Source organism: Phoxinus phoxinus (genome assembly GCF_949152265.1).
Source record: "Phoxinus phoxinus genome assembly, chromosome: 25".
Lineage (NCBI taxonomy): Eukaryota > Metazoa > Chordata > Actinopteri > Cypriniformes > Leuciscidae > Phoxinus > Phoxinus phoxinus.
Genome location: NC_136900.1, coordinates 5,526,166 through 5,540,873, shown reverse-complemented (window position 1 = coordinate 5,540,873; position 14,708 = coordinate 5,526,166). Strand labels below are relative to the sequence as shown.

Here is a 14,708-nt window from a genome sequence, read left to right as displayed (position 1 = left end):
CTCCAACATTGACAGAAATAAGTGGCAGATAGTAGTAATAGTATAATAAAACTACATTTCTTATCAGTTAACATAAGTCATTTCAGCTTACCATTAGCATGAACCACTGTAGTGAAACCACACAACAACAATTAAAAAAGACAATCCAAACTTCATTGGAGTTTAAAAGTTGTGTTGTGCAGTTCACATTTCTGTTGTGAGCCATGGACTAAAGCTATACTCTCTCACTACTTAGAGATAGAGGGCCCTATCTTGCACCCAGGGCAATTGACTTTGTACACAACGCATGTATCATTCCTATTTTGCACCCGCGCACAGCAGACTTTTCCCTCCACAGACGCACGTCGGTAAATTAGGGAATGAACTTGCGCTCGTGGGGGCGGTGCAGCGAAAGGGTGCAGCGACCCCAGGTATAATAAGGTATATGAGCATATCCGGGTTTTTGCCGGTGTTTACATGGCCGTGCGCGACCGGGTTATTGCTAATATTCCGGTTTTGAACGGGTTATTGGCTGCATGTAAACGTAGTCAGTGGTGCGTTGCGCGATAGTCATATGGTATTTTAAGCGCGCATGCTTGGCCATTATGTAGCGTGTGAACAACGCGCATACACTTTGATCCTCTAATATAAACAGACGCAGCTGTTTTTATTTTTGCAAATCATACATTATTACAAGGAAACATTAACACACGAGGGAAATCATTGTTGTGTCCGTGAAGATGTGAAAAAATAGTCATAAATCTAGATTACACATTTACCCAAATTATTATACGCCTGTTTAACCGAAGCTAATTTGGGTGGGTTTCTCCCATCGTCCCCATTGTCACTTCTCTGTTTTTTACGGCCCTGACGAGAACGTCGGTCTCCTCGGCTGTGAATCGCTCCTGGCGCGCGCTGGCAAATCCGCCGTTATAATAGCGATCCGCCATGGAACAAGCGCGCCGGCTCATAAAGGGAATGTGAGAGGACGCTCTGATTGGTTTATTTCACGTTACGCCCAAACCACACCTATGAATAATGAAGCAACTACAGACCAATCAATTTTAGATTTGCAGGAAAATGCAATCCGCCCACAAAGTTACTTGCGTTTCAGATCGTTAAAATAGGGCCCAGAGAATGCTATTTTACACACCTATTTAAAACGCATATTACAGACATTTAAAAACAGAAGGGGAGTGATAAGAAAAGTCTCTCATGTTTTATATAGAAGTTTATGTAATGTCTACATTCAAACAGTTATTTTTTTTATATGTAGCTAGTTCAAATTCAATATTCTAACCCTTAAAATAATTTTTTTTATTACAAATGAGGTAATTTTGTGAAATTTGGTTCACTTCTGGGTACAAATTTAACACCAAAATATGAACAAGCAGTTACACATGTAAAATGCCTTTTGAAGGGTTGTTTTAATAGTCTATTGTACAAAAATAATTGCAATTAATAAATTGTGTAGCTACCGTTTAGAACAGAAAGGACATTTAAAAAAGGAGAACATGAAAAGAGATAAAAATGGAAGCAAAAATCAAAAAAACCCTGAATGAGACACACACACACACACACACACACACACACACACACACACACACACACACACACACACACACACACACACACACACACACACACACACACACACACACACACACACACACACACACACACACACACACACACACACACACACACACACACACACCTTAAAAATCATCATGTCATTTAGTTTTTACTTCCAGCATGTGAAGTAGGAAGTGAAGTGTGAAGTGAAGCATGTTATAGGCCGGTTGCAGGACTTTCTTCCATCTGAAGACACTGCTTGAGTTTGCCATTTTCCTGCAAACACAGAGACAGATTTAATACAATCCTGACACAGCAACTCTTTACTTTACAAATGATTTCCCATTTGAGAATATGAAAGCATCAAGAGATAAGAGAGACGCTTTATGCATATCGGATAAATGTGATATCTGTAATGTCCCTGAAAATGTTGAGCATATCTTAATAAGGTGTAAAACATAATTCAGAGAGGAATATTTTACAAGATAGAATGTATGAGCTGGAGTGAGAAGGGAGTTTACTAAGGATTTTAGGGACAGAGGGACACTCTTTCAGAGGTCATTTTCCAGGACTTTCCCAAGACATATCAAATTGAATTATATATACTGTATAGAAAACAGATTAAACTGATATCTGGGTGGTGATGGCGCAATGGATAAGACACATGCCTTTGGTGTGAGAGACCCGGGTTCGAATCCACTGTGAGACACCAATGTGTCCCTGAGCAAGACACTTAACCCCTAGTTGCTCCAGAGGCGTGCGACCTCTGACATATATAGCAATTGTAAGTCGCTTTGGATAAAAGCGTCAGCTAAATGAATAAATGTAAATGTAAATTTGGTCCCTGGTTTTCTGATGTATCAAATACTTATGTCATGCAATAAAATGCAAATTAATTACTTAAAAAAAAAAAAAATCATACAATGTGATTTTCTGGATTTTTGTTATAGATTCCGTCACTCACAGTTGAAGTGTACCTATGATAAAAATTACAGACTTCTACATGCTTTCTTTGTAATTGGGAAAACCTGCAAAATCGGCAGTGTATCAAATACTTGTTCTCCCCACTGTGTATATATATATATATATATTTTTTTTTTTTAACTCTCAGACAACACTGCTTTGGCTCTGAGGGCCCAATATCCTCATCTTTGATGACTATTTTGTCTGTTTAGGATTTTTTTCTTTTACAAAGTCCTACTGTTGCCCAGATGAAGAATAATATATATATATATATATATATATATATATATATATATATATATATATTCCAAAAAAGTATTGTCCGGACTTTTATGTAAACGAGTGAATCTTCTCTGTCTTATACGTCGCTGGTTTTATGCATAATTATGGGTTCGTACTGACCTCCTGAAGTTTGGTGATCTCCTTTTTCAATTTGACCAGGTACTCAATCTTCTGCTTGGGGTTCTGATGACCCAACAGTTTCCCATTTTCCTCGGTCAGAATGTCCACCTGCTTTCTCAGAACCTCAATTTCCTGAAAGACACCACTAGGGTTACAATTGAGGATTTACCGGTACATTTACACACATTTAAATGAACTTAAAGGGACAGATCCCCAAAAATGAAATATTCTGCCATCATTTGCTAATCCTCATTTTGACATCCAATTCATATCACTGTTGATATCAATAACATGTCTGCGAATGAGATTTAACTGCTACAGATGAAGATTTTAATTATTTCTTGAATTTTGGTCTCTTCACAACAAAACTATTGTATATAGAGATTCATAACAAATCTTAAAAATAGTTTTCTGATTCTTGCGCTACATATTGTCCTTTAGTGGTCCACATGGGCTGAGAATAAAATAATTCGTATTTTAAGCAGTAATGTCCAACCAATCCTCTTTCCCCATTATCAGGGTTCAACATAAAGGATTTGGCCATTGGTTCACATTTTTATTTGTTGGGGCCCCACCACAAAAACAAATTAATTAATTAATTAATAATTAGAGTACAAGGTTAAATGGGTCAGAAACATGGAATACAATAACTAAAGGTTTGAAGAGACAAACAATGTAAAGATTGTTTAAACATTTTTAAAACAGTTTTTTATTCAAATTTCAAAACCACAGTAAAAAACTAATAGCCTAACTAATAGCTGTCTGAGAGGCGGCTTTGTGCACACGGACAGAAAACATTGTGCTTGAACGGTTTAAAACAGCGTCCAAGTTAGAACTGGCCTCATTGGACATCAGTCAGCGTCATCAGGAAAGTTTTTCATTTGCACTTAAAAAAAAAAAAAAATTCACCATGGAATTATAAGATTTTATCTGACATTTTTGTCAAAATTTTGTTTTTCACATATTCTTATTCCGTGACAACTTATTAATATCATGTGAAACTTTTTTAAAGTCTTTTAACCTGCTCAATCACTTCCATCTCAGATAGGGTTTTAATTATTCTTATTTCTGTTGATTATTTTAATTTCTTCTATGTAAAGCACTTTGAATTACCACTGTTTAGCTTTGCATTTACTGAATGAGCACTGTGCCACTGTTCGTCCGACTGTTTGCACTGTATTTTATTTTCTAAACTGTTTTAATTATTCTTATTTCTTTTATTATTTATGTAATTATTTTAATTTCTTGTATGTAAAGCACTTTGAATTACCACTGTGAAGGAAATGTGCTATACAAATAAACTTGCCTTGCCTTGCCTAAGTTGTGTACATCTTTTTATGCTTAACTTCAACCAGAAAATAATTATTCATCCTAAAATATGAAATAAATCTCATAGAAAGCATTAAACTTAACTTACTCACACATGTCGACACTAATTTTATGTTTTAAAACAAATTATAAGTAAACTGTTTGTTTTTCTTGAAAATTATTGCTTTATGTTGTTTTTATGTTTGCTTAATGTTTTGCAAGATAGAACCTTATAATTCCAAGCGGAAAGTGATTTTTTTTATAATTAGAAGGTTCTGCATTTGACCTGTTCCAAAAATCCCCATTTACAAATTTGAGAGGATTTTTATATTGTACATTTAGAATACATTTAGGGTCTCTGTCATATTCATGCATGAGAGACTTGTTCCCCATGTAATTTTTGCTATATGGAATGCAAAATCTTTGAAGCTCAATATCTCAAAACCGCTCAGAATGCAGATCGAACCTTACAATTCCACGGTGGTGAATTCCCTCAACTGTTCCAAGCCTTGTTTTGTCGACAACACTGCTCATTTCCCATGTTATTATATCAGGCTACCAGCTAACCGCAACATTTAAGAAATTTTTATGAATTTTCATCTTAAAACTCACTTTCAGACACCAACAAGTGTATGAAATAACTTCCTTGCGATACGATTGGGAATCTGATCACAGTATGAGGCAGAAATATATTTATATGCGATGCTGAAGGCTACTTATGCTGATCTTTGCGATAATGAATACAAAGATGTTTATGGAAAATACCAGAGACTGCTAGTAAAACTTTGACAAATCATATATGGATTATAATCGTGTATTTATTCGGTTTCATGTTTTATCTGTTTCTTCCCTCCTTGTGATACCGGACTAATGCATCCGCAAATATGTCACGCATTCCGGTTAACTCGTATAACTAATAACTCTTCGTGAGCTTCCTCTGTTGCTCTGGCTGAAAGGATAACAGTATAGTGAGACGGGAGAGATCACAAACCTCCTAGCAATTATTGTATAATTTTGTGGAAAATTAATAAAAATGCTCAGAAATGTGACGTAAACATATTTTATCAACATTTTTCTAAATTTGTTAGCCTTTGGACTTAAGGCTAAAGCCTTAATAAAGTTGTTTTGTGCATTCCTATGATCGTAAATGAATGGAAGCCGGTGCAACTGAATAGGTTTGCGTTCTTTTTTTATGTGAAATGGTAAATACCAGTTTGATTCAGCATGAGATTGATGTGCACTACTGACACAAATTAATAAATTACTGTCACTGTAACATTTTTTATTGCAAAACATTTGTCAAATATCAATGCTAGAATCTTAAGTCTTTAAGTAAAGCCAAACTTTCACTTTAGTCATGCCCATTTTGCGATCTAGCTAGTTCAGTCAGCTGGTGAAATGGTGAGGTTGTGTGACGTTCTATGGAGGCATGTTAAAGGATTACTTCACTTTTAAAAAAACTTTTGCTGATAATTTACTCACCCCGATGTCATCCAAGATGTCCATGTCTTTCTTTCTTCAGTCGAAAAGAAATTAAGGTTTTTGATGAAAATATTTCTCCATATAATGTACTTCACTGGCGACCAAACGGTTCAAGGTCCAAATGACAGTTTCAGTGCCGCTTCAACGGGCTTTAAACGACACCAGACGATGAATAAGGGTCTTATCTAGCGAAACGATCGGTCATTTAAAAAATAAATAAATGAAGTTTAAGTTTTATAAGCACAAATGCTCGCCTTGCTCTGTTCTGTGATGCGCGTTCGTGACGTCATGTAATACGCAATTACGTTGAAAAGGTCACGCTTGACGCGTCAGTGTTTACAAATGTGCGGAAGAAGGACCATATACACATATTCAAATGTCTTTGTGTCAGTTTATGGTTTAAAATGCCCATTTCGTGTGCGTATCCTGGGTGTTGTAATATTAAAAAGCCTAAAAGAAAAATTTCGTCAGGACAGAAATGTTTTACTTTTCATAGAAGCGTGACCTTTTCAACGTAATTGCGTATTACATGACATCACGAACGCGCATCACAGAACAGAGCAAGGCGAGCGTTTGTGCTTATAAAACTTAAACTTTTTTTATTTATTTTTGAAATGGCCGAGCGTTTCGCTAGATAAGACCCTTATTCATCGTCTGGTGTCGTTTAAAGCCCGTTGAAGCGGCACTGACACTGTCATTTGGACCTTGAACCGTTTGAGGCCCATAGACGTCCATTATATGGAGAAATGTTTTCATCAAAAACCTTAATTTCTTTTCGACTGAAGAAAAAAAGACATGGACATCTTGGATAACATCGGGGTGAGTAAATTATCAGCAAACGTTTTTTAAAAAAGTGAACTAATCCTTTAAGGGCAGGTTTTAGTGTAACACTTAGGGATGAACCATTTTGGAAAATAATGTAATTGCGATTTTTTAAACCAATATTACGATTTAATATGCAATTATTTTTAAAGCTCTTTGTCTTCTGTATTATTCTACAAAGACAAGCAATAAATCATTGTATAGTAGGGATGGGAATCTTTAGGCACCTCATTATCTGATCTATTAATTAATCTTATTAATAAAACTTAAAATCTTTATTTAATTATATATAAGTAGTTTTAAAAATAATTACACATTACATTTTCTTATTAAAACAATTATATGTTAAGAATTTTAAATAGGCTATATAGCTTCAAAAAAATAAAATCTAGTAAATAACAAAGAGAAACAAAAAGAAAACATTACAAGCAATAAACAAAGAGTGCTTTCCGTATTTAAGAGTACTGAACGTTTTCCATTCAAGAGCTGTGATTGATTTTTCTTTCTCAATTTAGATACGATAAGCTGAATTCACTCTAAAGCAGATATATTTTGAAATATAAGATGTGGTTTGTCCTGTCTGTTTAATCCCTTAATATATAAATGACTGTTTACATTAAATTCGCGTCATAAAAACATTTTGAGATGAAAGTACATTTAACCACGTAGACAGAGACGGAGTTGCTCACAGTCGCATGCACGAGCGGCCCTTATAAAGCGCGCGTGAGTATTTGAAATTGAAAGCAACCTTCTTTCAGTGATTTTCATATTTTTAATATAAAAGACGAATGCATTTCAAAAGACAAATGATGCCTTCGTAGAGCATTTGTAAGGAAAATACCGGCGGCGAGACTGCGCACTGCAAGAGTAACATCAAGCAAAGCGAGTGTTTCTCAGAGCATAACCTGTGCAATGAATGTCCTTGCAATTCGCTTTAACCTTTCCGAACTTTATGAAAGAACATTTTTCGGGAGGTTCGAGTGGTGTGTGTGTGCGTGTGTGTGTGTGTGTGTGAGAGAGAGGAATTAGAAGCAGAATATGGTTGTTTCTAAAGCACACATTTCTGTGTCAAGTCAAGTCACATTCATTTATGTGCAGGAGCAGGAAGCTTCCACTTCCTGCTCAGCTACTGTTCGGACGCTCTTGCTTACTGCTCCGCGCTTTGCTCTATCGCTTTTATATTTTTTATATTTTATCTTCTTTTATCAACTAATTTTAACCTCAGCAAATCAGCACAGTGCTCAAACGCTTGGATTACTACAAAAAAGCTGAATTATTTTATTCGACCAGCCTCCCACTGAAAGCTTACATTCCGGGGAAGAGAAAACACAACTGCATAAGGATAAGAGAAAATGCCTCTTCTGGAATCTACTTGCTGCACTAACTGCCACAGACTTTTACAAAGGATTGCAGTTCTTGAAACAAAGTTATTTGCGGGACCACCAAACCAGACGGAACACACAACAGAGCTCCGTCATGGACGCCCTCAGCATACAGCAGGTGAGCCCCATGAATCTACTGCTCCTCAACAGGCCATACTGAGTGTAGAGAAACAAGCCGATCGACTTACAAATCGATGGCACACACAGGGAGCGAGACCCAAAGGCACTCGAGACATCAGATTGTCACGAGTATCACATATTGCCGCAGTAGCATGCTCTACCCCAGATACGGCTCTGACAAGGATTGCAAACACTGGTCTCCTACCACCGCCTATACATCTTGAGAACAGATTTGAAGTATTAATGAATGTAAATGAGGAATCTCCAAACGTGATGAATGTGATCGAACACAGACTGGATAAGCCAGTAGCTAACACTGATGCTAACTTGCGCTCAAGGTCGAGCAGACAGCGGCACTCAGCGCAGAGCACAGCCGAGCACACGACTCTGATAGTAGGAGACTCCATTATCCGAAACACTAGTAGCAGGGATACAACTACGTGCTGCCTTCCACAAGCAACAATTTCTGATGTAAACAGGGAACTTGAGAACATTCTGATGAAACATAAGACTGCAAATCGACTCATCATTCATGTGGGGAAAAATTATATTCATAAAGAGCAGTCAGAACTCCTTAAGAAGGATTTCAATGAACTTCTTGAAACACTTAAAAGACTGAAAGTACAAACATTCATCAGTGGCCCACTCCCAGCAAGAGGAACAAACAGGTTTTCACGGTTGCTTGGGCTTAATACATGGCTCCAAAAAACCTGCAATATAAAAGGAGTGAACTTCATTGACAACTTCAATCTTTTCTGGAGTCAGAGGCAACTGTTCCAACAGGACGGACACCACCCAAACAAACTTGGTTCAAGAGTGCTAAAGGACAATATCTACTTCTCCCTCAATCATCCTTCTGCAGTGTGTGCCAATCCACTCAACCTGAATGGCACACACACACCTGGACACAGTATGAATGACCACAGGACTTCACTCCAGCACCTGAATGGACATGCGGTTGACACGTCACACAAGGACAATGATAACACCACTCAGCCACAACAACTTCTGCTCACGGACACAATCTCAGCTGAGCCCTGCCCACAGAGCTCACCACAGACAGACTGTGACATACTAGAACTGCTCCAAGATTCAACACCCAAGGACGACTTCCTGGAAAACAGCCAGGGAAACCAGGACCGCATATTACAGCCTCCGATAACACCAGAACAACAGCCCCTCTCACCAGACACGCTATCTCTATCTCCAGCATCTCCACTTCTGTGCTTTTTAGAGAGAATGGAAAAACTGGTCTATGCTGGAACCAAACTATCCCACTCTTTTGCAAGCCCCCAGATATCAACCAAAAAACGGCAGGCCCCAAAACCACCAAAGCCTGCGGGCCCCGCTCACCCTCCCCCTCCTCCTGCAAGAGTTCTTCGGGCTCTGCCACAACGACAGGGGTCACACCCTCCTCCTTCTGCTCGAGGTGAACCAAAAACAACTGATACCAGCTCTCATTGATATGTGCCGGGTCCCCGCTATGATAACAGTAACTTTCTCAAATGTTTACAGAACAAGCGGGAACCCTGTGTGCCTGTATCTTTCTCTATTGCTGTTCGATTACATGATAGAAAGTCTAAGGCCTTCAAAAGCCGTACAGCAAACCCATCTAATCTGGTGCCTATTCACACGCCAAACTAAGACTGCTGTGCGGACAAAAAGTAAGACTGTAAAGTTAGCACTCTTAAACATCTGCTCACTTAAAAATAAATCACTTCTAGTCAATGACTTAATAACCACATACAACCTGGATTTTATGTTTCTAAATGAAACTTGGCTAGAAGACAACTGCAGTGCAACTGTCCTCAATGAAACATCCCCCCCTAACTTCACTTTTATGAGTGTCTGCAGAACGGGTAGGCGAGGTGGGGGAGTAGCTGCTCTTTTTAAAGATGTCTATCCATGTAAGCAAATATCATTTGGTAATTACCCGTCTTTTGAATATCTGGGTATTGTGTTAAAAGGTGCTCCACGCATTTTACTAATCATTGTTTACAGGCCTCTAAAATACTCTTCAGCCTTTGCTGAGGATTTTACAGAACTGTTATCAACCATTTCCTCAGAGTTTGACTGTTTTGCTATTGCCGGAGATTTCAACATCCACATAGACAATGCAGAAAACAATATGGCAAAAGAAATCAAAACTGTTTTAAAAACTTTTGATCTGACTCAGCATGTACATGGACCGACACACAATCGTGGACACACTCTAGATTTACTTATCAGTAAGGGTCTAAACATTTCATCGATTGTTATTAAGGATGTAGCACTGTCTGATCATTTCTGTATTTTCTTTGATATATTGATCTCTCCTGCCATTGAAGCTAGATCTGTGCCTGTCAAGAAGAGATGCTTAAATGAGAACACTAGTGTACTATTTATGAAGGCTATATCTTTAACACCAAGCATATCTGCTGACTCTGTTGATTTTCTCCTTGATTCTTTTAACTCAAAAGTTAAAAGTGTAATTGATGATATTGCTCCTGTGAAGGTCAGGAAGAGTGGTAGACAAAAGGCACCTTGGAGAAACTCAACAGCAGTGCAAAATATGAAAAGACAATGCAGAAAAGCAGAGCGCATGTGGCGGAAGACAAAACTTGTAGTCCATTATAACATCTACAAAGACACCATCCATGCTTTCAATATGGAACTAGGCAAAGCTAGACAGACTTTCTTCTCAAATATTATTAACAGCAACTTAAACAACACACGCACTCTTTTTGCTACTGTTGAGAGATTAACAAACCCCCCGAGCCAGATTCCCAGTGAAATGCTCTCAGACAGCAAGTGCAGTGAGTTCGCTTCTTTCTTCTCTGAGAAAATCAATAATATCAGAAAGGTGATCAGTAGGCTACATCCTTGAGTTGCACTGGGGTCAGACAGATCAGACCACAACCTGAGAAAGTAGTTACTATGTCTGATTTCAAAGAAATTGATGGCAAAATTTTGGAAGAAACCGTACAGCACCTTAAAACATCAACCTGCGCCCTTGACGCTCTTCCCACATCTTTCTTCAAAAGTGTGTTAAACAGCTTAGAAGCAGATCTGCTAGAAGTGGTAAATGCCTCACTTCTCTCTGGAAGTTTTCCAAACTCCCTGAAAACTGCAGTTGTCAAACCCCTCCTAAAAAAGAGTAATCTTGATAAGACTATATTAAGCAATTATAGACCGATCTCAAATCTTCCTTTCATTGGCAAGATCATTGAAAAAGTTGTTTTCAATCAGCTGAACAAATTCTTAAGCTCGAATGGATACTTTGACAATTTTCAATCTGGTTTCCGATCGCATCACAGCACAGAGACAGCGCTCATAAAGATAATTAACGATATTCGCTTAAATACTGATACAGGCAAATTTATTAGTGTTGGTACTGCTCGACCTCAGTGCTGCATTTGACACTGTTGATCACAACATACTTCTTGACAGGCTGGAAAACTGGGTGGGTCTTTCTGGGATAGTCCTAAAATGGTTCAGGTCATACTTAGAAGCGAGAGGTTATTACGTGAGTATAGGAGACCATAAGTCTGAGTGGACATCCATGACATGCGGAGTTCCTCAAGGCTCAATTCTTGCGCCACTCCTATTCAACCTGTACATGCTTCCAATGAGCCAAATAATGAGAAAGAATCAAATCTCTTACCACAGCTATGCAGACGACACACAGATCTACTTAGCCCTATCGCCAAACGATTACAGCCCCATTGACTCCCTGTTCCAATGCATTGATGAAGTCAACAGTTGGATGTGCCAAAACTTTCTTCAGTTAAACAAAGACAAAACTGAAGTCATTGCGTTTGGAAACAAAGATGAAGTTCTCAAGGTGAACGCATACCTTCACTCTAGAGGTCAAACAACTAAAAATCAAGTCAGGAATCTTGGTGTGTCTCTAGAGTCAGACCTTAGCTTTAGTAGTCATGTCAAAGCAATAACTAAATCGGCATACTATCATCTAAAAAATATTGCAAGAATTAGATGCTTTGTTTCCAGTCAAGACTTAGAGAAAATTGTGCATGCTTTCATCACCAGCAGGGTGGATTATTGTAATGGACTCCTCACTGGCCTTCCCAAAAAGACCATAAGACAGTTGCAGCTCGTACAGAACGCTGCCGCCAGGATCCTGAGCAGAACCAGAAAATATGAACATATCACACCAGTCCTCAGGTCTTTACACTGGCTCCCAGTCACATTTAGGATTGATTTTAAAGTATTATTACTGGTATATAAATCATTTAATGGCCTAGGACCTCAATACATTGCAGATATGCTCACTGAATATAAACCCAACAGATCACTGAGATCATTAGGATCACATCAACTAGAAATACCAAGGGTTCACTCAAAGCAAGGAGAGTCCGCTTTTAGCTATTATGCCAGCCGCAGCTGGAATCAGCTTCCAGAAGAGATCAGGTGTGCTCCTACAGTAGCCACATTCAAATCCAGACTCAAAACACTTCTGTTTAACATTGCATTTACTGAATGAGTACTGTGCCACTGTTCGTCCGACTGTTTGCACTGTATTTTATTTTATTTTTATTTTTTTTACTCTAAACTGTTTTAATTATTCTTATTTCTTTTGATTATTTTAATTTCTTCTATGTAAAGCACTTTGAATTACCATTGTGTATGAAATGTGCTATATAAATAAACTTGCCTTGCCTTGCCTATATAGCGCTTTTAACAATATAGATTGTTTCAAAGCTGCTTTACAGTGATAATAGGATATTAAAGTAACAGATTGTTTTGGGTTTAAAGCAGCTCTAGAATAAAGGTATTGTCCAGCTAAAGTTGCAAAAACTAAAAAAGCTAAAAACTAAGCTCAGACTCGATTCTGAAATTCTCTGAATCGATCCAGAATCGTTGGAGAGAGAATCTATAACACAAGATCACATAAATGAAACAAACAGTTTTTTTCCTGTATGCCAGGCCTATATGCTTTACTCTCAAGAGTCACGTGACCAGAGTGTAATGGCAGCTTTTGCGGTTAAAAAAAATTGTGTTATCACATCGCGATATTATCGCAAATGCAATTAATCGTTCAGTCCTAGTAACAGAGCCCAATAAAGTTGCGTTTCCACAGTCAGGCCAGTAGCCCTGCAGCAGAAACACAACTTGATTTTGAGCTCTGTGCTTGAGGTCCAAGGCTATTGGCTCCGCCCGTCATGTTGTTAGCCCTGGCTTGCACTGGCCCGACAGTGGAAAAGCGGCTATATTTTTCTCTCTAACCTGGTGCAGTTTTTCTTGTTGATGGTCTTTCTCCCGCAGATCCCGCAGCTCCAGGCAACGATTCCTAAGTTCAGTGGTCAGTTCCTGCACACACGTCTGAGACTGGGCAAGAGTAACCTCATTACGCTGGAGTCTGTAACACACACAAACAGGGTGTTGGGTAGTTTGTTAATGGTGTGGAGTTTAATGGCAACCAATTCAGACATTTGATGTAAGGGAATAAAAACATTTGGACGGTGAAAGGTTGGAAAAGGTTTGCAGCATGACATTAACAGGCCATCAACTGAAACATGTTTGGCACTTCAAACACTTCCATTGTAGATCTGGTTTAAGGACTGGTCAAAGCTACCGATGTGCATTTCAGAACATTTAATGAACAAAACCGGGTTCTGTACATGGCAGACAGTAGTCGAAAGCCGGGCGATAAAGGTCGGTTACGGGAATCAGTCCAGGAAACATCCACAAATCGGAGCAGACAAATCAAATGAAAAACTAAACAGTGCGAGCGAGGCTACATTAGTCACATTAGAAAATTAAGTTGTAGGTTGTGTTAGAATAATTAAGTACCTTATTTAGCTGAGGTAGGCTAAACGCAATACTCACATATTGCTCGATGAAGAATGAGACAACACAATGAGCCCAAAGGGCGGTTGAAATTTAAAAGGCAGATTTTCGCGCTTCAGGGCAGTGACGAGTACATACTGTATGTAGTCCAGTGGTTGCCAAGACACCATAGGCACAACCTTAAGCAATGGCCCTGAACGGTGGTTTAATGTCAACATTGTGACAACGCTGTAACAACCTTCACCACACAACATAGTTATAGCAACCTTTTGGTCATGTTGTTAAAACGTTGTTAGAAGATTGAGTACGTTGTGCCAACGTTCTGTGTTTGCTGGGCCTACGCTCAGTATGTTTTTGTTACGTTTGTGTTTGTTGAGTTTACTGTAGTTTTACGTGGATGCAGGTCACTTGCTATGATGTACAGTCGACAATAACTTTTGGACCTATACCACATGAGCAAAAATGCTTTGAATATTCTCCCGGATTACAACATAGCATCAGGGCTAGCCTGGAAGCTAACATTGGACGGGAAGCTCCGCAGGTAACGCAGAGGGCCGAAGCAGAAGTGGGGAAAGGAGTCTCTACCAAGTATCTTTCTCGCAAATGTCTGATCAATAACAAACAAAATGGACTTGGGGCCGTATTTAAACAATCTAAGCGTACGGCGCAAGTGCACTTAGGGCATGTCCTAATCCACTTTTGCTAGTTTAACAACAGGAAAAATTGTCGGCGTGCCCGGCACATGGTTAAAAGGGTTGTCCCTATTCTCTTAATGAGTAATGGGTGTGTTTTGGGCATAACATGCAATAAACCAATCAGTGTGTAATTTCCCATTCCCTTTAAAAGGTCCCATATTGTACACATTTCTTGAGTTTTATTTTATAT

The 14,708-nt window shown here is 38.6% G+C and overlaps 1 protein-coding gene across 3 annotated transcripts in view; it reads right to left on the bottom strand.

Annotated features, from left to right (window-relative positions):
- Positions 1–1,201: 1,201 nt before the first annotated feature.
- kif15 (kinesin family member 15) overlaps positions 1,202–14,708 on the bottom strand; it is a 65,569-nt gene continuing 52,062 nt past the window's right edge. For all 3 annotated transcript variants that reach the window (XM_079602913.1, XM_079602914.1, XM_079602915.1), the window contains exons 33-35: positions 13,260–13,392; positions 2,920–3,051; positions 1,202–1,830 (exon numbers count right to left, since the gene is read on the bottom strand). In XM_079602913.1, the coding sequence (XP_079459039.1) occupies positions 1,771–1,830; positions 2,920–3,051; positions 13,260–13,392 (325 nt within the window). In that variant the 3' untranslated portion in view covers positions 1,202–1,770. The remainder of the gene's footprint in view (positions 1,831–2,919; positions 3,052–13,259; positions 13,393–14,708) is intronic.